Raw genomic sequence first — 25233 nt, 5'->3', positions numbered from 1 at the left:
CCCATGAACTCTCCCCGGCTTTATCCTTCAACTTATTACACATAGCCTTCTATAACCACATCTTCTCTTATCAAGTCATTGTCAAATTTAGAGGGCTTTCTTCAGTCTTAAATCAACTTGGCCTTTTTCTCTCTTGAATTTGATGCTTTTAACTATTACCATATTTTAAAACTTCTCCCCATTTGGCTTCCATGCTATCATACTTTCTCGTTTCTCCTCTACCTCTATCATTCCTTCTCAGTCTCTTTTGCTCTCTCTGCTACTCCCCACCCCCCTTAAAGGTTTCTACTCTCCAGAGTTTCTGACATGGCCCTAGCCTCTCAACTACTTCCATGACTTTAAGAAATACAAAACAAACTCCAATATGCTTTAAAATCTCAAGTCTCTACCTCCAACTCAAATGTTTCCTCTGCATTCTATTTCCCTTATTTACAAATTTCAGTTTCCAAGCTGTAAAAATCCAAGAACATACATAAAAGAGCCTAAAAATACTGAGAGAAACATGGTGCTCTAAGAGATGACAGGCTTAACAAGACCCAGCCGAGGAAGAGGATTTAAAATCATATTCCTTACGGAAACAAAGGGGTGTGTGCTGAGTCCATTGCTTTTCAGTGGGCCCATAGGATTTGAGCCCCACCTCCATCCCCATTTAACCACTGTGTTCATTGTAAGAACAAATTACAATGTCTAAGGATTATTACACAGAATGTATCAAGGTGTATGAAGTAATAAATATAAGATTTAATACTTTGTAGAGTCCGTAGTCATTCACGGGGGTTATTATTGTTCTAGGATCTCCATCCTGAGGTTTTAAGTTAGCCTTTGCATTTTGACACTTTCCTGTTTTCTGCTTTCAACAAGTTGTGTTACTGTGAATAATTACTAAAAGTTCCTTACCTTTTTCCATTTAATTTCATGACTGGTATTGAGTAATAGTCTTTGTATCCTGAATCTTCTGCAAATGTATTAGCAGCACAATCCCGTATTTTTTCTAAATTGTTCTAGAATACAAGTTATGTTACGAAAAAAAAAATCTTTAAACAAATCTAAACAATTTTAAGACTTATTTTAGATGAAATTTTATACCTGTAAAGGACAAATTTTTAATAAAAAATCCCAAGTGACCCTGGTAATAACTGAATGTATCCAATCCCTAATTTGGATTAAAGAGGAAAATTTTTTAAAAAGAATATAATATGGAGAAGGTAGAAAAACAATGACAATTGAAATGTATTATGTTTTCCAGATGAATTTTGTTCTCAAACTCTAGAGGATCTCTGTTCTAATACTAATCTTTGAGAAAAATGGAAGAATATGTAGTTAATGTTCAGGGATTTCTACCGTATTCTTCGGTTAACTATTCTAGGGCAAATGTGGTCCATTAGAAGTCTGTAAATTCTGCAAGGATGATAGTTGTGCCTAGCTTATTTATCATTTTATCTCTGACATTTAACACAAGACCTTAGATATACTTGCACTTAATTCATATATGTTATGTAATGTTTGAAGAAATTAGTGAGTTGTGAAGATAATCATTTGGAGAGTTGCCTAGTGCCTGTACCAACAGAGCCTCTTTCTGGTTGGAGAATAGGATAAAAGAGTTGTGAAATGACAAACCATTTCAGGAACAATAATAATTTAAACCTTAAAATCTTCCAAAGCATTCTCGACTGAAGGAGTGCTGATATCAAATTCAATTCCTCCATGAACATGAAAATACTGATCCTCTTTGTAGTGAAAATTCTGGCATTTAAAATCTCGTCCATAAATAAATGGAGGCAATTCTCGCTCTGTCTTGACCTTGTCATCTCCAAAAATGAAAACAAATTTTTGTTTAAAAATTGGATAACAAAAAAAAAAAATTGGATAACAGCATATAGGCAATCATATTTTTGAGGTCTAAATTCTCTTTCTCATAAAGTGAAAAAATTCTATGTGAAATGGAAATCTTGGCAATTACAGTCTATTTATTCATGCTCTTAATGTATATTTTAAATATTAAAATATATTTATATCATACATTTTGGTCTTTTTTTGTAGTTTCATTGTACAGACATTTCAAAAGAATAATCAAAACATTATTTTACTTATTGATTACTATATATGAGCTCAAGACTAATATTTTACCCCCAATTATCAGAAAAGATTTGAAACTCTGTGCCGTGGAGAATTTTTGGTTAAATAAACAAAAGTTACCTGAGCTAGTTAAGGAAAAGAGAGACACTATAAAGAAAAAGGTGGGTATCTCTCACATGACAAAAATAATCAGCCCATTTTTCTGGAAAGTAATGAAGCTACACATATGACATTTATTTTGAAAAATAATTTTCTAAAATCCTGGCAAGGATCAGGTTTATTCAATATTTTGACTTGTTAGCAGAATATAGCTTCATCAATATAAGGTATATAATATATTTTGAGAAATGCAAAAGGTCTAGAAAAGTACAAAGAAAAATATAACACCTTAATCTCACCACCTGGAAATTAATTATTAATATTTAGTCATATTTGTTTCCAATAATTTAAATAATAAGACATTACAGATATAGCTAACATCCTCTTTAAGCATATCAGTTCCATACACATGACATTCTCCCCACTCCCATCCTGGACAAGGGCTGTCATGAGTGCATTTTTAAATAGTTTACAGATATGGATTATAATCTTCACTATCATAATTCTCATGATACAAATTTTCATTAAATGACATAAAATTTCTACTGAAAAGTTGCCATCTGAATAGAAAGCCCATTATAATAAGCCTACAAGTTTGAGCACCAGTGAAAATACACAAAATGTGTGCTAATCTGGGTGGGAAGAATAGTCTGCTCTGCATTCCTGTCAAATTCCACGTAAACATGGTCCTATTTTAGCTCTCTATTCTCTTACATTTGTCTATTTCTTTGTTATAATACCAATATATTACTAAAGTTTTTAATATGTTTTCATCTTTTTTTCAGAAATGTAAGAGCATTCATGATCTTTTACTGCTCCATATTAATCTCAGAATCAACTTCTAAACTTTCATGAAAAACACAATAGGGATGTTGAGTAGAAGCGCACTGAACTTATAATTTGAATGAGATATAATATAGTGTTGTCCCATCGTGAACATAGCATATTTCCCTATTTTCTCAGAACTCATTTTAAGTCTTTCAACAGTCCTTATAATTGATATAAATACATACCATGTACTGTGTGAATATACCAAGTATTTTTAATTACTTTGGAGACATTACAGTTTGCTTTTTATAACAGGCTACAGCTTGGTTACATGCTTGGACCCACATACTAGAAACAAAATTGAATTTACATATAAGTTCAATATATATCTACATTTTATATATAATTTTTGGTGATACTCTTACCTGAAAAAGGCTGAAGCAGACTACTTAAATATGGAACTTTCATCTTCTTTTTTAAACTCAGTAGAAATGGAGTCAGAAAACATATTAATTTTAGGTATCCTATCCCTTTCCTGATTTCTTTTTTCTTCTCAAAGTGTTTTTGAATAATCTTTTTTTGAAGATATAACCTTTGCTGTAATCTCTGGTAGGTACAAATGTCAAGATAATCCTGATTATATCTTACAGCATTAGTAAGCCAATAGGCTGTTTCAAATATAAAAACATTTTCACACTGTTGAACTTGTGTGGTACTGAATGTCAACTTCAGTAGAATATTTTCAGCATGTTTCATAAATACAGCTTTTTCTTCAGGGCTATTGGGATTATATGTTGGATCTTCATTCATGTCTTCGTCATAGATGCCATCAAAGTCTGGATCCTTTGTAATATCTATCAAACCTTCACAGTAAAAAAGAAAGATTTTAGGTTGTGAAAATTTCTTACTTGGTTTCTGGATAAACAGAGTAGATTGAAGACAGGGTTTCATCTTGAAATTCTACCGAAATGACAGCAAAGGGATAATGAAATGCCAATAAAATTGTCAAAGAATAAAAGCAGATAGATACGTGGTAACTAAGCAGAGTAAAGAAAGATGGAAGTGTGCAGAATTAAAAAGAATTGATTTTCATTCTCTTTGGAGAAATACAACACCATGGAAACATAATAACATAAGTCCCATCTTTAATCAAAGAAAATATGGAAGAACAAGAAATGTGATCTTCCTTTAAGCAGAGAATCAGCTTCTTACTCGGGCATAAAGTATATTTGCTTTTTCAGGTCCTATATTACATATTTCTTCTTTCTGATGATAACAGAAGCTAAACATATACAATAAATAACTTTCCTACCAACTAATCATGATGAAACAAGAATTGAAACTTGATTTTACTCTATATTATGAATGACAATTTTTATATTACATTTTCTTCCCATTTATGATTAAATTAAATTGTTTCTTGTTGTCAAATTGTCTTTTTAAAGATATTTACAACCTTAATCAAAGCTTGAGAAAACAGCTTAGAACCGTAAGCAAACTGGATAATATGACCAGACTTTTGGTGTGCTCTATGCTCCACTGCTGTTGCTACCATTTTTTAAAGGTGGTGTTTGCCGGTGGTTTTATACAGTGCAAAGGTATTAAAGAGGTGAAGTTTAACTTGGCCTCAGTGATTCCCAGTAGTCTTCCCTCCCAAAAAAATAGTTGGCCTCCCGCAGAGTTCCTTGGAAATTCACGGTAGCACAGTGTTTAAGGCAATCACATGGTCAGTTGCAAGGTTTGAACCCAGTCTCGAAGTCGAGAGGAGGTGCTGTTTCCCCAAATGTGAAATATGAAATAGCAAGTCTCGCCACTGTCTTGCCACCATACAGCGGCAACTATAAGGACTAAGCTGAGAGCACAGGGTTAGAGCCAAATTTCCATGAGTCACACTCTATATCAGACACCTTTTGTTCCCTACCTCACTTCCTCCCAGACCATATTTTTCATTCTAGCTGTCATTGCATGGACCAGCTCCACACAGATGTAACCTGACTGCACCACGTGGCCCTTACTTTTGGCCTGGGGTTTCTCTGCCACTGCTGTGTTGGACTCCTGACGGAACCCATTCCACCATTCTGACGGATGAACAAATCTGCATGAGGGAGTTAACTCTCATGGAACCTTCGACTAATGAAGGAGAGAAGCCAGGGAAAACATGCCCTCCTCTTCCATCCCTCGGGCTGACAATCCTGAAGCGTATTCTATGTGACTCCCCAGAGAGTCCCAGCAAAACCGTCCCTAATTATTCAAGTGATGAAAGCTCAACAGCATTATCCTTGGACTGATGACTTCTCTTTTTCTATTCACTTTTCCTGTCCCTCACTCCTGTTCCTTGGAGTCATTTCACATAAACTACTCTGACTTAAGCCCTCATTTCAGGCCCTAATTTGGGGGGTAACCTAGGCTAATACACTTTGCACTTGTATGCTGGTGTTTGACCCTGTATATCCTTAAGCATGCAGCATAAAAGTCCCACCTTCTAAGAGTCCAGGTCCCTTTCCTGGAATCTGATGCTTGGCCCTGCAGGATTTCATAGTGATGCTCTAGATGTGGTGCATGATGGGGAACCTGTACCTATTCCTGCTGCTGCCTCTGGGAGTTTCCCCCTGAAAACTCCGCTCCAGCACATCTCAAGTGTGTGCTGCTTGGTCATTTACAATTGTTTGCACTATACCTTTGTTACAGTGCCTGAAGCATATTGATGCTGCTGGTTCTTCAGCAGACTCCTTAAGTGTGGTGGAGGGAGAAAAATATCTCTATCCCCATATGATGCTCTTCTTTGATTGTCCGGCAGCCAATATTACAAAGTGCTTTAGTGTAACATACACAGCACTTTTCCCAAGGCACATGGTGGTAGTGACTGCCACTGAAAGATTTCCAGCCTCATTCATATTCAGTGAAAAAGGGATTATAGACAGAGAGAGCAGCCAGAAGGCAGTTGCAGTATGTAAGGCTAGAGAAAAGAGTGTTCTGTATCAGGGTGTTGTAGTTGAGATAAAGCAAAGTGGATGATTTTGAGATATTTTAGTGGTAGAATCATAATAGTCAAGACATGAATTCCTATCCAGAAAAGGAGAATTAAGTCGAAATGTCTGGGACTGATATTTAGTTACGTATCAATATGGCCACATTGTTAAAATATTGAAATCTTCCATATTGTGTGGTAAATTAAATTGCTACAGCCCTGAGCTCTTTGAATGCCTCCCTTCCCTGGGATAGCCTAGAAAGCTCCATGATCCAGCAAAGGGTACATATGACAAGCAGGAGGTCTCTGAGATCCTGTTCCAGCATTATTGCTGATGTCTGTTCTGATTGGCCAGTGCTCATGCTGTGCTGGTGGTTAATTATTTTGAATATCACCCCTGAAAGCGTAAGCCATGGAAGACAGACAACTTTAGTCTCTGGGTGCTCCCCAACTCCACCTACAGCTTGATTAGAATGTTTCTATGTGTCTCTGAGCTCCTCCACCAGGAGCACCACTGTGAGGCACCACTCATAGAGGGTGGCCTCAGATATGACAGACAGCTACATTCAGTAGACCAGATGTTGGGCCACAAAGTTGCTTGATATAACTGATTTTATCATCAACTAAGTAGGAGCCCTTTGTCCGTAGATACAAAACAGGACACGTGCTCCTTCCTGCCCTGGCCATCTCTTTTCTTACTATTGATGCTCTCACTGGATGATCCAAAGGCTCTTGTGACTTTAACATATGAATGTCTGAATCCTCAATGTGCACCTCTAACCCGGATTACTCTCCAGAATTTGACTTGTATAATGGAGTTTCCACCTAGATATCTGGATCTAAAAAGGGCTCATTGTTTCTTTACCAGTCAATCTGTCAGCTCTGGCTTTTGCTTTGCTTGACACATGCTAGACTGGAATGATGGTTCATTAGTCCCACCTCCTTTCTGATGAGAGTCTCAAAGTAATCTTTGTAAAAAGGGAAGAAAAGCAAACACAATTTTTGTCAGGATTGCCAAAGCTCTAACGTTGTTAAAAACCACCATCCAATCGTGCTGATCTTTAACCTCCATGGAGCTCAGATCTTCACAAAGTTCCTGGCATCATCTCAATCAAGAAGGGCAAATGGTGTAGCTTAGTTTATAGACACATCTTGGCCAATGCAAGTAGGCAGAAACATTATCTGGCTTGTGCGATATTCCCTACTGTCTTCCAGTGAGCAGTGAATAGATGACTAGACAACTTCCAGGATAGAAGAGTCATCAACTACTTTATCATCTTTGACATCAAAATGACATCTTAATTTAGATACATTTTATTTATGTGACCTCAACTAGCCTTGGAGGTCCTAAACTACCAGAAATGATAGCACTTCTGGTTGAACGCTAACAAGTGTTTTTAAGACTTTGACCGTGCCATATTCTCTTCAACAATGCATCTGCATGTGCCAAAGTATCAGTACTCTTTAAGAGGAACTACCAGACCAGTCAAGGGAATGCAGAAATTAATGGAATTTACTAGACATTACTGGCAACACTTTGCATTACTTCACCCTAATCACCCCAAGGACCTGAACAACAAGAAGAGATTTTTTGGTTCCAGTTACAGCTATAATCTTTTAGAAGACAGTGATCCTTCAATCGTAGGTACTCTGCACCTATCCAGTGACATTAGTTGATTCCACCAACATCACAGACTAATTCTCACCCAGAGGGGGAGAATTTCTGCCTATACTCAATACTCTTGGAGTCTGCTCTCAACAGAAGTTGATTACGTTGCATAGAAATGAGAGCTATTAGCTATCTAAACTGTCTTTGAGACACAGAGGTACCATCTCCAAGAGATGGTACTGCTTGCTGGTACACACAAAAGCTACAGAGGTGAAACACATCTGGAAACCCAACCCATAGCAGGTGAGTCAGGCTGCCTTAGTGTCATCAAGCAAATCTTATTCCCAGGCATTTGAACTTCACAGAAGTCTAGCCACAGATACAGTAAATAGCAAATGAACACTTCTGTGGTTCAGGTCCTAACCAAGCTTCAGAAGGTGACATTGAAAAAAATTAATTATTAATTATTGAAAAGATAGACTCTTTATAATTCAAAAAATCTCTTTCAAGAAACATTGGCTAAATACATAAAACTGAGCCACAGATAAATTACTTTTAAATTTTAAAAAAAGGCTTCTAATAAAAATAAAACAAATTAAATTCTCTTACCTGCTGAACTAAACTCTGCAAAAATATCTCTATTTGTTTGAGGCTTCCCATCTGGATCAATGTCCATGATGGTACGCCACAATTCAGAGAATCTAGCTCGTTTTTCTTTGGGCATATATATTCCATGCCATAGTGCCTTCAACATGTAGTCAATATTGATCAGAATTTGCCCAATTCTGGTATCATAATAAGCTGGAGGTAATTGACAAGAAGAACTCTGATCATAATTAGCTTCTAAACTGATTGAAGGAATTTGATTTAAGCAATAAATTCCAACAGCCAATTCCCTTATGATTTGATGGACTTCTCTATAGTCTAAGAGGGCAGTAGGGTCTACAGGAGTCAGCAGGATTGCTGTGGAGAAGGCTACGCTGTTTATTTGACTCATAATTCCACACGGGATGTCTAGTTGAGAGTGGACATCTTCTTTGGCAGACAACCAGCTAACTAGTGCAGTAGTTAGCAACTCTTGTACTTCACTCCGATCATATTTTTCAAAAAAAGCAGAAGCATTTCTCTGTACTGCTAAATTCTCCAGGTAAGTTTCTTCATCTTGAATTTGATCAAATCTAGGTGCTCCTTTTTTGGGCAATCTTAACATTTCTAATTAATCCTAGTATGTCCTTTCTGAAGTTTCTGCAATGAATAAAAAGGAAAAGACAAGCAATAAAATTTACCATGGTAATGAAGCTGAATTTCTCAAGAAATAAATCTGTACCTTTCATCTTTATCACATTAATTGTTTCATGGTCAAACATTATATTTTTTCAATTAAAAATTCTTTTTCAATTAAAAATTAAAAATTTTTTTCAATTAAAAAATTTTTTTAAACGACATACATTATATTTGTTTCAGGTGTACAACATAATAATTTGATATATGTATATATTTTGAAACGATCACCATAATAAATGTAGTTAACATCCATCACCATACATAGTTACAGAATTTTTTTTCTTGTGATGAGAACTTTCAAGATTTTATTATCAACTATAGTTGCCATGCTATACATTACATCCCCAGGACTCACTTATTTTATAACTGAAGTTTGTACATTTTGACCCCCTTCACCCATTTTGCCCACCTCACCCCCTGCCTCTGGCAACCACCAATCTGTTCTGTTATCTATGCTTGGGTTTTTCCTTTTTTGTGTGGTTTTCCATAACCACTATTTATTGAGCATCTACTATTTGCCCAGCTCTTTATACACAATATTTCATTTAATTGGCCCCTCTGTACAGTGGTTCTCAAAATCTAGCCTGTGTTGAAATCACCTGCGGCTTGTTACGACAGATTGCTGGATCCTACCCTAGAGTTTCTGATCCAGTTGGCTGGAGTGGAGCCAGAGAATTTCCGTTTCTGAAAAAGTTATTTGCTTCTCGGCGAAATAGGCGCTGGGAGCCCCACTTTATAGATGCAGAAACGAGACTAGGAAGGTTACAGGATGGGCCTGAGGTTTCACACCTTCAGAATCAGAACCATCCCAGGTCTGTCCATCCTCAAGTTCAAGACCTATGCCCACTGGACACGGGAAAAGGGAAAGGACAAGGAAAGGGAAGAAACCAACTCTGAGATGATAGTTTGCTTGTCCAGGAGAGGGGAGCTGCGTCCACGCCAGTCCTTGGAGTATTCCCGGGGCCGAGGGCAGTGGTCGTTTTGAATGACCGGTCTCTCCTTGGGCCCGAAGCCAACGTCAGGAGCCCCGCGTGGGCGAGGGCGAGGGTAGCCACTGCAGGGAGGACTGGGAGGGACTCTCCTGAGCCGAGGGCCTGGGGAGGCCTGCTCGCCGCGCGCAGCCTCCAGGCTCTCCTGGGAGCCCGGGCCTTTGCTGAAGTCCCGCCGCCCCGGCGCGGGCCGAAGCCGTTGGTACCCGGGGCCTGGGACGGCGGGGCCGCGCCGCGAGGGGGCGCGCCTGTGCTTCCGAGGGCGGGGCCTCCCGCCGGTGCCAGGGATGCTCGCAGCGGCTTAGATTCCTCCAAGGCAGATGCCCTACCCCACCCCCACCCCCCCCTCCCCTTTAGAACTCAGTACGGACTGGGGCTCTGCGAACCGTGCATCTCTGTCATTTCCTACTTTCACTATTTGTCTACGAGAAAGCACACAGAGCGGCAGAGGCGAGGGCCCCAGGCTCTGAGGTAGTCCTGAGTTAGAATTCCACCTCTATCATCATTCTTTTACTCAACAAACATTTATGGAGCGCCTGTTATGAGCCAGGCGCTGGGGACACTGGAAAAGGGCAGCTGTAAAACCTCAAGGAGCTTACAGTTACGCAGATAATCATACAGCTGCATTTAAACAGTACCATAATGTAAGGTAATGACAGCACATGAAGGAAAGCTAACCTTCATGGGAAAGGCTGCCCTGAGGAAGTGATCTTTCAAGCTGAGCCTGATAGATGAGAAAGAGCTATCCAAGCAGAGAGTTGGAGAAGTAGCTTTCCAGGCATAGGGAACAACAGGTGATGAAGAACTGAGCTGAGGAGAAAGTTGAAATTTTTGAGAAACTGAACCAAACTGCATAGAGAACTAGAGAGATGTGGGCACAAAAATAGGATGAGGAGGTAGGTGAGGGCCAGACTATGAAGGCTGCTGAGTTAAAGATTTTGAACTTTATTCTAAGAGTTTACGCTAGATTGATGGCAGTAGAGGGCAGGTGCAGGCTTGAGTGGTGGTGGTGATCGTGATGGAGGGCTGTGGATGGGTTTGAGAAATAATGAGATGGTCTACTGGGAACAGATCGAATAGTGGCAGAGTTTAAAAAGAAGGTGGTCATCTAGGTGACACCTAAATTTCTGTCAGGAGCTATGGGGGATCAGGGCAAGATTAAGAGTTCAGTTGTACCTGTGAGAGAACCAAGTAGAGATGTCAGATGTGCCTTAGATATACAGGTCTTAGCTAAAAATGGCAGCTTGGGTTAGATGTATACATTCCGGCAGGCTTAGGGTAAATGAAGCCAGGGGAGTGGCTGAAATCACCACGGGAGAGAATAGATAATTGAGAACCCAGGATGGAGACCTGAGAAATTTAATATGTAAAGGTCAGGTGGAGAGGGTGGAGGCAGGAAAGAATACAAAAGCGAGCAGTCAGGAGAGCAGGAGGAAAGCCAAGACTGGTCACAGAAGCCAAGAGAAGAGAATGGCCAACTTCACTGGATGCTGCTCTAGGTCAAGGGAGATGAGAACTGAAACTTTCCCCTGAATTTAGCAACAGGGAGGGTTTTGGTCACTGTTTGAAGGCAGAATTTCTCTTATTCCAACCATGTCACTATCTTAGCTGCTGTGGAGGTAGTGAATATTAATAAACTTGTGATTGCTCTCCCAGATCAGGAGATGTCAAAAAGTCACTGCCTTCTTTAAGAGAGCTGCATGTTTGCACTTCTGAAGTATGAGCAATGTATGTAAATTCCTAAAATTTCTTTCCCACTATAATTAAAAGAATCAAAGTATGTCCAGATCCAGAAAGGGTGTCAGCCCTAACTGGGGATAGATCCCAAATGTGATCTTGCGTTATGGTGGTCATGACTGAATACTGTGGGTGGATGTCAGGTTGGAGTGAAGTTGAGTGACTAGGTGAAAAGGTGGAAAGGGTGAGTGTGGGTGGGAGGCAAGAGATGGTAAGTACAGGAAGATGTGGGACCAAGGATGTGCATTTTAAATTGGTATAGACTAGAACATTTTAAATGATTATACGAAGGATACTAGAGAAGAGGTTGAAGATACTAGAAAGACTAGTGTAAGGTTCCTGAAAGGCAGGAAGGGTTGGGATACAAAGAAGAGGTGGAGGCACAGCCTTTTTGATGGATGGATGCATATATTTCTCTTTCTAAAGGCAAGAAGGAAGAAAAGGATGAGTGCACACACAGGTAAGTTAGAACTTTTGGTGTTGTAAAGTTGAGCAGTTCTTAGCTGGATGACTTTGATTTCTCTGTGAAAAGCCGAGCTCATGAGCTGAGAATGGGGAAAAGAGAGGGAGGTTAGAGATCTGTGGGACAGGAGAATATTTAATATAGTCTTCAGAAGTTCTCAGAGGGGGACAGTGAGCTGCCTAAAGAGATGTACCACATGTCTCTCAGGAGTGTGAACCTCAAACAAATTGTTTAGCTTCTCTAAACCTTAGTTCTCTTATCTGTTAAATAACAACAGTAACAAATTGAGTTATTTCTGGATATAGCTACCATGAAGAGTCAATAAAAGCTGCCTTCTTTTAGTGCTGCTGGTGGGAATTTACCATGTAAGAGTTCAAAACAATGTTAATACCACAGTTTAAAATATCCAGGTTGTTCTTTCAAGTATAATCTCTTTCTCTGGAGTATCAATTTGATGAAATTGGTTGTATTACCCTACAAAGTAAAAATTCACGTAATGAATTTTACAGCCACATTATACGATAATAAAGCAGCAGAGTATTTTTTTAAATCACATTCAGTAAATGTTGTTACACTGTGAAATATTACGTTTTAATCTCTTTTTCAATAGAAAGGTTTTCTAAGGAAATGACTTGGAGCCTTCCACATTTATCAGATGCCTTTTCATTATTCTTTTCCATTTTTGCAATTCTGGATCCAAATTGCATGGCCCGTTTCGGCAGAAGAGCAGAGGTTGTTAGACCAAGTTCCACTGCCGCAAGACGCAAAATTAGTTTTTCACCAATTCCACGGGATAAAGTCAAGTTTGTCTTTTCCCAAACCGGTAGGGAATTTAGAAAGGAGACAACATTTTCATCCAGGAAAGGAAATCTAAAATAAAAAGTATAACTACTATTAAAGAAAAAAATTAATCTGTTGTGATTATTTCTTTTGTATTTTCTTCAGTATGCTTTTACAGTATAAATTTATTTTTGAGGGCACTATTTTTCTAGATTAAAAATATTCTAGTCATTTATACAATTTTATGGCTAAAATTTAATCACATTAAAAATTATTTCACAACACTTGTCTAATTTTAATACATATGCTAAAATAAAATATAAAGAAATTTTCCCTCAATAGATAAATTAAGCCTATGATGTCAAGAAATAATTTCAAATTGTTTCACAAGATATCTTTGGAGATGCCTTGAAAATAAGCACGGTCTTGAGTTAATTATTCAACCTGTGTCTGCTCTTTACTATCTAAAGATATTGAACTTTAGGGATACGAAACCAATATAGAAGGGCTCTACTCTCCTGAACTTGTGAAACATTTACTTATGGCAAAACGTTATGGTATCAAAATTGTAATTACATTTAAACTGCTTAAATGGCAACAAATTGGTGTAACAGGACAAAATATTAGATTAAAAAAACAACTTTCTGCTCTTTTGGCTTTCCTAATTTTCTAGCAAATTCTGTTCTTTTTTTTTGTTTAAAATACTCTAATCCTACCCCCTTCCTTCCCAATTCCTCAAAATGCAATACAATTACACTAGTGTTTCTATTTCATTACATTTCATTCTAACTGAAGTAGAGAGATCAGAAAGGGTAAAGGCATTTGTTATACAAAATATTTTATAAAAATTAATTAATTGTGAAAGCAAATTTAAATAAGAGAAGCTAATAGATTACAGATAATATGTATGCCAAAATTCATAATAAGTAGGTTTAAATCTAGCAACTATAATGGTATTTGTTAAATTACAATTCTGATTTGCTGTTTTAAACATCCTTCACATCCATTTTTACCCAAGGATGTCATGGGGGCGGGGGGGGGGGGGTCTTTTTTTTTTTTGGCTGCACCATGCAGCATATAGGATCTTAGTTCCCCAACCAGGGATCAAACCCACACCTCCTGCAGTGGAAGCGCGGAGTCTGAAACCACTGGACCGCCAGGGAAGTCCTGGGGGTCTTTAGAATTAACTGCTTTTCCTGAATAAAATAAATTCCCTTTTCTCTGACCTAGCTGAAATAACGGACTGAATTTCTCTTTCTCTCTCTCATACACATATACCCTTCAAAAGGAAAACATTTTACACACTTTGTATTGTGGCAGTACTTATTTCTTTATAATGAAATTTTGAAAATTATGATAATTTTACATGTCAGAACTGGCAACACAGCAATGACAAGGTAGAGACAAGAAACAATGAAGTCTCAGAGTTCGTGTATTATGATGCTCCAATTCCCAGGAAGCTTATTTGGACTCCTTGTTCTTGCATGCTCGTACCCTTGTAATAAAACCATCACTTAATAAATTAACCTACTTGAACAAATTTCTGCTTTTTATAATTAAATGAAACATATTTTATCCTTAATGCTTTAAAAAGTTGTATTCAGGCACTTTACTATCATCAGAAATATGTTGTAGGTAAACACAAACCCCTAAGATTGAAAAAGAATATATACATGAAAGTGGCTTGATCTCTGAAACTTTCAGATAATCTGCAACATATGACTAAACTGTGTTCAAAAAACATATGACAGAGGGGAATCCAGTACCGGAACCACCATTTAAATCAGTATGGATCTATACAGGCATACCTTGTTTTATTGTGCTTCATAGATACTGTGTTATTTATTTATTTTTTTTACAAACTGAAAGTTTGTGGCAACCCTGCGATGAGCAAAGTCTATCGGTGGTGCCATTTTTCCAACAGTATTTGCTCATTTCACGTTTCTGTGTCACATTTTAGAAATGCTCGCAATATTTCAAATTTTTCATTATTATATTTGTTATGGTGATATGTGATCAGTGATCTCTGATGTTACCTTGTGATTGCTTTTTGTTCTGTATTTTAAAATTAAGATATATATATATATATTTTTTAGACATAATGTTTCTGCATACTTAATAGACTACAGTACAGTGTGAACATAGCTTTTGTATGCACTGGGAAACCAAAAAATTCACATGACTCGCTTTTTTGCGGTGGTCTGGAACTGAATCTGCAATATCTCCAGGTATGCCTGTACATACAGAAATGTCTGTAGAGACAAAGTCAGGCTCTGTAACATTGGAGGAGAAAGCCTGGGGGTAGGACTATGCCCTTATTGGGAGGAAAGCAAACATCTGAAACAAAACAAAGACCCTTAAACACCTTCTTCTCAGTATTTCACTACCTCAAGTTTTACAGTCTTTCACTGTAGTCTTAAAAGCAATCATGTCATTGTATCATATTTGAAAATTTCTGAAAAGCCATTTCTTGGAGAATGAGTTCTGGAAAAACTGTTCCTCTGGCTCTTCTCCAGCTTTGCTTCTGACTGACTGTGTTTGTAATATAAAGCCAAGATATTGCTGCTACTGTTATTCATTTGAACAAGTCTCCAAAGAAAAAGGAACCTAAAAATCTTTTACAGTCTATTGTCTTTACAAGATTACCCCAAAACCCTCAGATAGATGATAGGAATTACCTTGCTTCTTTTCCATGATCACCAATAACTCTGTCATCACGACCAAGATTTCTAGAAGAAATTCGACCCAGTTCCATCTCGATTTCCTTATTCAGTCCTTCCAGCCCGTGTGTCTGGAAGCGGACACGATGACGAGAATAACCTGCGAGCTGCTCATCTGCACCAATTCCAGTAAGAACTACCTATAAAGGTTTAAAGAAATCCATATAAAAAATGTTATCTACTATACAGTAAGGAAAATAACTAAGATAAAAGTCAAGCTTAAAAAATGATAACCCCAAAGATAACATTTTCAGAGAAAAGCCATAAGGCAAAGTCATAAAATAGTAAAATAGGCCCAATTTTTACAAAGTCATATACTTTGTGTTGTAGTTTAAATGCAACTGAAATACGCTATATTCTTGCAACTTAAATGCTAAAAGCTTTAAGGGTCAAAGTTAGGTCTCAGAAATCCTGAGTAGAAATACCGTGTCATACCTTTGCACTACTCTGATATGGTTTTGCTTCATCTTGGGTCACTAACCAACCAACTCCTCCAGAAGCAAACCAGACTGCACAGCCAATGCTGTCATCCAACACGGTATCCAAGGGCTGAATTAAGTGGGATATTCGAGTTCGTCTTAATCTTTGCAGTTCTTCCAGAGAAACATTAATTTCAACAAAATTCCAAATCCGGGAAGGGTTGGCAGCTTGTAGTTCCTTTAGCCCTGCTCTTCCTGTGATTCGATCTGGTACGTTGAATTGTTCACCAGCATTAGCAGCAGCAGCAGCAGTGACATTTTTAGAGGATTCTTCAGAGGGTTTTTCACAATTATTTTTCTCTTTTCTCCCTTTTTTGTTAAAACCAGCTGGTATAGTCTTTTCCTTAGTCATGAAAGCCACATTAAGAAGATCAACTGGTTCATCTAAAGGAATATGACGGTCAGCAAGCACTGCGATAACCATGGAATCAATTCCCCCAGAAAATAGGATTGCAACATTTGCTTTCCTATTACTAGTTTTCAAAACTTCACTTTGTGTCGGGTTTTCATCCCTAGGTAAACACAAGACACGTCTCTTGACTGCGATACTCAGGACATCAATGAACTGCTGAACTACTTCCTTCATGTGTCCATCAGTAAGAAAGACCTGAAGGGTCTCTCTTGACGGTGGGACGCTGGAAATGCTACTGCAATGGATCTCAAATGCGGCTTGTGGCAAAATCATATTTAAAGGGACAACAGGTTCTTTGAGATACAGTTTGGCTTCATTTGCTGCCACTGATACAAATGTTGGCAAATCTGCTGAAATTTGAGTTAGGCTATTAACACATTCTTTGATAACATCCTCCCTAGAGTTATATTTCCAAGGATACAATTTTAAAACAACAGATTTGGAAATGGAAGTAGACTTTAGATCAATTCTGAAAATTCCAGATGCTGGAACTTCTTGCCACTGATTGGGCACTCCAGACGTTTGGGTGCCAACTGAAGAGAGGCAGAAACTCTTGCCCAAACTACTAAAATGCCAAAGCAAGCTACGACGACCAAAAAAATCCCTACCAAACCACAAAGAATGACTAGATGCTTGATAATATATAAAAGACCAAGGACCTTGGACCTTTGAGAAGAGTGACAAAATATCAGATTCATTCTTACAAGAGGAAAGATAATTAAACATTATTTGCGTATCATTCTCTTCAGCTTCAACCTTTATTCCACTAAAGACTTCTCCATTCCACAGGAATACATTGCCTCTTTCATCTTCCACAGGCTGGGCAGTCAACACACCTCTTAAGTGAAGGACATGACCAGAAAATAAACACTGGTAGTTAATATTAGACTTTAACAACTGTTTACTACTATTGGGTCCCCGCCGTTTAAGATTACACAGTAAATCCTCTTTCAAATCTTTGTTGAAATGCTCAACAGAAAAGCTTACTGCACAACAAATGCCACACATTGCTATGTAAAATCAAGTTGACTATTTCTTGATTTTGGTCTTCTCTGAGTTTTCTATTTCTTGGTATTCTTTCCTCAGCTCATCCAATATATCTGTGGGGGAAGGGAGAAGACATACTAAGTGAAATAAAAATTCTTGAACCTTTACCTAGTAATTCAAAGGGCAAAACAGGTTATTTTCCAAGATCAAAACATATGAGTATATGTACTATGTTAGTTTGAATAATAATTTACAACAGGCTTCTAATGAAGAATGTTTAGTACTTAGGGAACTCGTTTCTGTTTGTTAAATGTTTACTTTGACCCAGGCATGGGGCTATGCACATTAAATATACATATTATTTTATTTAAATCCCGTAAGACTTTGGAGGCTCAAAGTGATTCACTCAAAACCACAAAGGTAGAAAGTGGTAGAACACTATTTCATACCTAGATCTGTCTAAAACTCTAAAGCTTACGTTAATTATTATCGCTTCCTAACACATCTTATATTTTTAAAATTTGATTTTATTTTTACTGTTGACTCATCCTTGGAAGGCTAACTTGAAAAAAACCAAACCACTGCATTAATTTTATTAACAGGTATACCACCATCCCATCTTTAGGTATATGTTTAAACATTCAGATGTAGACAGATATATGTGTAAACATTCAGATGTAGACAGTATAATTTAGGCACCATCATGAATTTCTACAGAAAGCCCACAAAAGAATTTCTGTGTGTTTCTATATAATGTATCAAAAAAAACTTACTTTTGCTTTCAGAAAGCATTTCTGTTCGGTCTGCAAGAAAGAATATGTCGCTGTTCTGTTGCTGCCTATATACTTTCTGCAAAACATAATTTAGGCTAATATCATGATTTATTCTAAAAAGTAGATGTCAAAACTCTGAACCTTATTATTGCTTATTCTTGAACTTCAGTAACATGTTCAGAACAATACCTTAGCAAATACAGATAAACAAACAGAACTCACCCATTATCCAACTATCTAGAAATTGCTACCATTAACACTGAGGTAAAACTCTTTTTTCTCTGCATATACTATAATACCATTTTTCTTTAGTAATATTTCAGTTTATTTGGTCATTTAAGTATTACCAACTTTTCACCATTATAAATCAATGTTGAGATGAATGTCTTTGTACCTAAATTTTTGTGCACTCTCATGATACTTTCCTAGGTATCAATTCCTATAAATAGAACAGCTGGATCAAAGTGTTACATAGCTTTAAGACTTTGATACATTATGCCAATTTGCCCTCTAGAAAGTTTGTATCAATTGTACCTTACCTTCTAATATTCCCCTTATCAGAAATGTCTAACATGTCAGTTATCAAGTAATCTCTACAATGCTTTAAAGGGCTCAAATCATTTAACTTTAAAATATATGTTTTGGCAGTATAACGACCCATGAAACAGCAGCTTGCTTGTTTGTGAATACATTAATGGAAATGGAGTTAAATAACCATGTTAAAGATTTGGAAGCTTTGAGTAAAAAAACCTGGGGTGGGGGGGGAAGGAAGGGGAAGCATTTATCTTTTTTTTTTTTTAAACAATTATTCACATTCACTTGAATAGTTTCTACTCTTCTCAATAGATTTAAAGTTCATTTATTTCAAAAGAAAACACCAATTCAAGTATAAAATAAATACCATTAGTGACTATGGCTCCAAGATAACATAGTACAATTAGTATCATTTGGTTCAAAGGTAATGTCAATTGCATATGATGGGGAAAAAATTATCAACAGCTATGGTTAATATGTAGATATCTATATATGATATATATTAAAAAATCATGGACACTTCACTTTTGCAATTTAACTAAAAAGATGCTGAAACCTTGTAAATTTTAATATAATATGAATCTTATATGTAGTTCTTATAACTTTTGTATATAGTTAATAAGATATAATCAAACCCTCCCACATACTGTTCGGAATAACTCTAATAACTCACCCTGTTCTTCTTCAGGTTAGAAAGTTCATCCACAACAATTTTTTGTTCTTTGATCTATTAAAATAAGAAAACATTCTTAAATCAGAGGTTATCAAAGTATGCTCAATGAGGGCCCTTTAAAATTAAAGACATGGGATAAGTATTGATTGTCCAAATGGGCAGTCTGTGAATATATAGATTCTTTTCAACAGCAGCTGTGTGGAAGTGCAGGTGGGGGAAAGCTGAGGGAAGAAACAGTGATTAGACTTACAAAGTGTTAGACGGCTCACTGAGCCAAGACAGGGTGTTGGTAACCAGCATTCATATTCAGGCAAGAGCCATAGTTACTAAGTAAGACTTACATCTTTTATTTAAAATAGAGAATGTACCAAAAAAAAAAAAAAAGACAGTATGCACCAAAACCCAAAAGTAATACCAAGTTTTCAATGATTTCTTTTAAATTATATTTTAGCTTTAAATAAATAAAACCAAATGGAATGAAGAGTGGGTTACTCCCCCACCCCATTCCCATGCTTTTCATGATTTATGTACTAAATGGTACAGCCAGACATTCAGAGGAAGCAAGTAGCACCAAGTGCCCTACCTGGGGTAGTACGACCCAACACTTTCCATCTTTGCTTTACATCTCAAAGGTTAGCACAGGGCTGGCACTGTCAACTAGGTCTCACTTTGTATTAGTAGAAGAGGGCTCAACTAAGTGGAAACTAAGTTTCTTTTAACTCTTTTCAGTAATGGTAGCTATATTGTGAACATGACTGATTACATAGTATCACTAGAGCCTCTAAAAGCGTATTTTATAATTTTGGCCTACCTGGGAAGCCTCAAGGATCTGTCATACATCAGTATAAGTGGCATGCTATGGTAGTAATCAGAATGGGCTGTGTGTGGTTTGAAAACTCATTCCTCACAGATGTGTACCCTCCTGCTCTCCAGCTGACGGTCACTGTAGTAACTGACTAGAGAATGAGTTGAATTCCAAGACTGAATTTGCACAACCCCATTGAAGCTTACGTTTGAACAGCACTTTCCCATTCATTTTAGGAATGGCAGGTATACTTTAGTACTTCAGACAAGGAAACTGTGATAGAGGGATTAGAGACTTGCCCAAGATGCCACTGTCAGTTTGAGACAGAACCAAAGTATTATCTAGGACATCTATTACCTCAAAGGCTATAGCCATCCTCATCTCAAATTTATTTTTAAAGGCTTTTTTTTTTTTTTTCTCCTGCTTATGGCAGTTAAGATTTATATTATACTGGTTCCCTTTTGGGGGGGGGAGGGGCAGAAGAGTGATAATCAGATACCTGTTTCAGGAACGTAGCTCTGGCCAAAGTGAAGGACATACTGGAAGAAGGTAACAATGGATGAGGAGAGGCCAGTTAGGAAACCTTTGCAGGATTCCCTACGGTAGATGAAAGTGGCTGGTTTAGGATGGTTAAGAGTGTGCACGGTGATAAAGGGACATATTTCACATGGGCCTCAAAAATAAAACTGATAGGACTTCCTGATGTACATAAAGGTTGGCTCCCACGTTACTGGCATGGACAACTGGATGGATGGTGGTGACGTTTTCTGAGACAGAGAATACAGGCAGCAGATCTAAGGTGAGTGGTATTTCTAAAAGTATTAAAAGAGCACACAGAAAAAAACCAAACCAGGCTCCTCCTCATCAGGGAGGACGCCCACACCCTTTCTCTCTGGGTGGGCATCACTGCCTTGCTTCTATCTTAACTAAACAAACTTTCTCTGTGTGCTCTCCCACTTGTTGTGCTATGTCTCTAATAATAAACTTTGTACCTATTTTTACAGTTTCGCCTCCGTGAGAAACGCATTTTTCACTGGGGGCAAGAGCCAGGGATTGTGGTGGCCAGGATTCCTGGTTTTCATCCAGGCTCCCCAGGTTCAATTCCTGGGCAGGGAATTAAGATCTCGCATCATGCCATCACTCACTGCTGCCTCTCCAAGATCAGATGGTGCCGAAACCTGGGAGTTAAAAGAGATAAAGAAGCTCTTCTCCTCAAGTTATTTATGGTTTACAACAATTTGGTAACTTACACCTGTGGGTAAAATTAAAACATTTATCTTTCTCTCTACCCGCTCCCTCCTGAGATTGGAAACTCTTAGGTTCCCAGCAGCATTATCAGCTCCTCTACGCTGGGGACAATTAAATCATACTAAGGATAATCAGTCTAGTTACACTAAAAAATTGGGGCAAATGCCTTACGAACAATGCCAATATATAATTTCCCTGAAAGATAAGGATTGGTACAGAACAGACTAAGTCAGATAACCTGGGTATATACTGGGCAACACCTAATGGAAGTTCTTGACTTAAATTCTTACTTATGACCTTACTAGTACTGCTAGCTATATTGTTTTCTATATTGCCTATTTTACAAAATTGTTGCTAATTACATTACCAAATGTGTGACTGAGCCTCTGATAAAATGATGATACATAGTTCCATATGAGATCAATGATTGTAATAGTGTAACTCTAAATATGGGAAGAAGCAACAAGAGGGAATATTTACCTGGACCATAAGGGATTAGTAAGACAGGTGGTCCAGAGGTTTTTGGCTACTGTTAACAGGGCCTAGTCCAGTAACACCACATTGAGTGGCCTGTCAACGAAATCTTTGCCAGACCCGGGAATGAGCATTCCTAGCACCGTGGGACGAAATGGTCATGAAATGCCCCCCAAACCATGGTTAAACTTATGTCCATGAAGGGGCCCTGCCGACTGGTAACTGACACCTGCCATCTACCTCTACAAGGACTAAATCATGGCCACTGCAGTTGCTGACCTTCAACACCCCCTGAAAGGAGTTCAGGGTGGAGATCAGAAATGAGGCACTCTGGGGGACTTCCCTGGTGGCGCGGTGGTTAAGAATCCACCTGCCAATGCAGGGGACATGGGTTCAACCCCTGGTCTGGGAAGATCCCACATGCCGCGGAGCAACTAAGCCCGTGCACCACAACTACTGAGCCTGCGCTCTACAGCCCACGAGCCACAACTACTGAGCCTGCGTGCTGCAACTACCGAAGCCCGGGAGCCTAGAGACCGTGCTCCGCAACAAGAGAAGCCACTGCAGTGAGAAGCCTGTGCACCGCAACAAAGAGTAGCCCCCACTCGCCGCAACTAGAGAAAGCCCGCGCGCAGCAACGAAGACCCAACACAGCCAAAAATAAATAAATAAATAAATAAATATTTTAAAAAAGAAAAAGAAATGGGGCACTCTGTGCTCTGGGAAAAACTGGTAGGACAGCCCTTCAGATAATCAGATATTTTCAGAAAAAGATTTTATGAGCCCAAATTCTTACATCTTCTCATACCTAGGAAAACACTAACATCGTTAATGGTAACATCTGCTTTGGCTATTAAGGAGAAAATTTTCAGACCAATAGCACCTGTTATCTATGTGTTAATACCACATTAAAAGTTAAAACCTACTTAAATGAAACTAGACAATTGGCTACCTGGCTACAAGTCACCCCAAAGCGTCAGGTTCAGACTGGGTTTCAGGCTTTATCTCCTGAAAAGAAATGAGATCTATTTTGTCTATTAACGTTCAGGTTGTCACTCCTCCAACTACTTCTAACTAGGTCTGTCACACCTACTCCAATAACACTGGATTAGTAGAAAAAGACATCAAAAAATTATATGACTGTGCTCAATGGCTTCATTCCTTTGGACAGGGTAACCCAAGCGCTGACACTATCTGGACTACAGTTAAAGTAATGCGGCCAAATGTAACCTGGTTCTTACTCCTGCTTGGGCCCCTGGTTACAACAATTCTTCTACTGATCTTTGGCCCCTGCCTTTTGTTAATCAACTTGTCTAGTTTGTTCTTTCTAAGGACACAACGGTTTCCCATACAAGATGACGGTGATGCAGATTCCAGCCACTCCTTGGAATAACAACAGAAGTCACCCTGGGCCCCTTAATGAGACAGGACGAGAGCTCTGTGATCCCAACTAGGTAGGGTCTACGAGCCCCATGCCAGCATTTAGAAGCTGCAGAAGACAGACCTTTGCCCTTCATCCTCCCAATAAAGATTTATTGGGGTTCACATCTCTCAGCGGGGATTTGAGGCAGGAGATAGATGGGCTCCAGGCTAGACATTTACAACTGGCCTCCTGTTCACACTTCCTGGGGTGAGAAGAAGATGGGCTCCAGGCCGGACATTCATTACCAGCTCCCTGTTTACATTTCCTGAAGCAAGAGACAAACGGGCTCCAGGACTACATATTTATGACCGGACTCTTGTCTATATTTCGAGATCTGCACCTCGATATAAAAACCAGCAACAGAAATAGAGTAAATAACCGGACATTGGACATTTTTATGGCAGGAACAGAGTGGGACTAAACCCTGTGAAAAGATCAATAGGTCATACATTTCCCATCCTTGGGGCAAGGGAAACATTGCACATGCGCAGAAAGGCTCCTTGGGGGTCCAAAAGGAGGGGGCACCACCCCATAATATGTGATGGCCGTCCCACAGACCTCTGGGCTATAATCCATCTTGGAAAAAAGTTGCGCACGCATGTTGGGGAGGATCCTAGGGCAGGTCAGGTGTGGAAAAAGAAACCAGATAATGGGCCAAAGGTAAACAAAGACCTGGAAGAATTGCCCTATATAAACGACTTCACCACCTCTTTACTGCACTCCTCCTCATTAGGGGGGGACATCCACACCCTTGCTCTCCGGGTGTGCGTCTCTGCCTTGCCTCTATGTTAACTATTCTCTGTGTGCTCTCCCACTTGTTGTTGTGCTATGTCTCTAATAATAAACTTTGTACCTGTTTTGTTTTTTGTTTTTAAAGAAAAAAAGCAACTATGAATCTCAAAGACGTGCTGAGTAAGAGACGCATGCGCTATGATTTCATCTACATGATGTTCTGGAAAGGATAAAACTGTCGTGATGCAAAGCAAATCAGGGGTTGCCCGAGGTTCTGGGTTGGGGAGAGCACAGCTATAAAGGGAGTCTTTTGGGGTCATGGAACTGTTCTGTATCCCAATTGTGGTGGTGGTCACACAAATTTACACATGTGTTAAATTTAGAGAAAAGAAAAAAGGGTCAAATTTTACTGTACGATAATTTTTAAAACAAAACTTTAAAAAATTCACAATTTGAAAAACAAAACAACTAAACCCCCGCCCTACCGCCATCTGGGTCTAATATTGGGGCAAGTTTCAAGGTCTCCCTTTAACTGTAGCTGTCAAAGCAGCGGGACAAAGCTGAGACCGGACCACTCGGCCGCCGTGTGGGGGGCGAGCGGCGCCCCGTCCCGAGCCTGGGGACCTTGTCACCTCGTCCCACACTCACCTTGTTGCTGAGATCTTCCTTGTGCTGGGTCGAGTTGTCGGTAGGGACCAGCCCGGAGCCGTCCTCGGGTCGCGCACCTCGGCTGGGCATCTCCACGGAGCGTCAAATATGCAGGATGTGCAGCCCGGAGAGCATTCTAGCGGCTCCCAGTCCACAGCCCCAGCACGTCTGAGCTCCCAGCGCCTCCATCCCCTCCCTTTCCCTTTTCCGTGAGTCCTACCAATGGCGTCTGCGCACTCACTCTCTTACGCCTGCGCGCTCACACTCTCTTACGCCTGCGCGCTCACTCTCTTACGCCTGCGCGCTCACTCTCTCTTACGCCTGCGCGCTCACTCTCCCTCTTACGCCTGCGCGCTCACTCTCTCTCCTACGCCTGCGCGCCCACTCTCTCGTACGCCTGCGCAGTCCGGATCGGGCCTGGGAGCAGTTGCACGCGTGCGCACAAATGATTAGTGAGCACGTGAGCAGAGCCTGGTTGTGAAATCTGAGAGGTTCCTGAACGGTCCCCTAGTGGATGGGGTGTTAAAACGCTCGTCACCACGTGGCATCCGG

At 39.1% G+C, this 25233-nt stretch overlaps 3 protein-coding genes across 3 annotated transcripts in view; all 3 read right to left on the bottom strand.

Moving 5' to 3' along the window:
* ANKAR (ankyrin and armadillo repeat containing) overlaps positions 1 to 15590 on the bottom strand; it is a 68063-nt gene extending 52473 nt beyond the window's left edge. Inside the window, exons 1-5 of the mRNA XM_057551344.1 lie at positions 15452 to 15590; positions 8130 to 8765; positions 3369 to 3806; positions 1645 to 1808; positions 898 to 1001 (exon numbers count right to left, since the gene is read on the bottom strand). Coding sequence (XP_057407327.1) covers positions 898 to 1001; positions 1645 to 1808; positions 3369 to 3806; positions 8130 to 8730 — 1307 coding nt within the window. The 5' untranslated portion in view covers positions 8731 to 8765; positions 15452 to 15590. The remainder of the gene's footprint in view (positions 1 to 897; positions 1002 to 1644; positions 1809 to 3368; positions 3807 to 8129; positions 8766 to 15451) is intronic.
* ASNSD1 (asparagine synthetase domain containing 1) lies at positions 12440 to 17392 on the bottom strand. Its single transcript, XM_028162329.2, has 3 exons — positions 15929 to 17392; positions 15452 to 15633; positions 12440 to 12863 (listed from the first exon to the last, which is right to left on the bottom strand). Exons 1-3 carry the CDS (start codon positions 17390 to 17392, stop codon positions 12578 to 12580), a joined length of 1932 nt encoding a protein of 643 aa, XP_028018130.2. The 3' UTR covers positions 12440 to 12577.
* Positions 17268 to 24936, bottom strand: ASDURF (ASNSD1 upstream open reading frame). The gene is made up of 4 exons (XM_028162330.2): positions 24682 to 24936; positions 19352 to 19405; positions 18145 to 18220; positions 17268 to 17484 (listed from the first exon to the last, which is right to left on the bottom strand). The coding sequence occupies exons 1-4, from the start codon at positions 24769 to 24771 to the stop codon at positions 17414 to 17416; spliced, it is 291 nt and encodes a 96-aa protein (XP_028018131.1). The 5' UTR covers positions 24772 to 24936; the 3' UTR covers positions 17268 to 17413.
* Between the last annotated feature and the right edge of the window lie 297 nt (positions 24937 to 25233).

Source organism: Balaenoptera acutorostrata, chromosome 8 (genome assembly GCF_949987535.1).
Source record: "Balaenoptera acutorostrata chromosome 8, mBalAcu1.1, whole genome shotgun sequence".
NCBI classification, from domain to species: domain Eukaryota; kingdom Metazoa; phylum Chordata; class Mammalia; order Artiodactyla; family Balaenopteridae; genus Balaenoptera; species Balaenoptera acutorostrata.
Note: the sequence above shows the minus strand (reverse complement) of the source record. Positions and strands in the feature narration are given on the sequence as shown.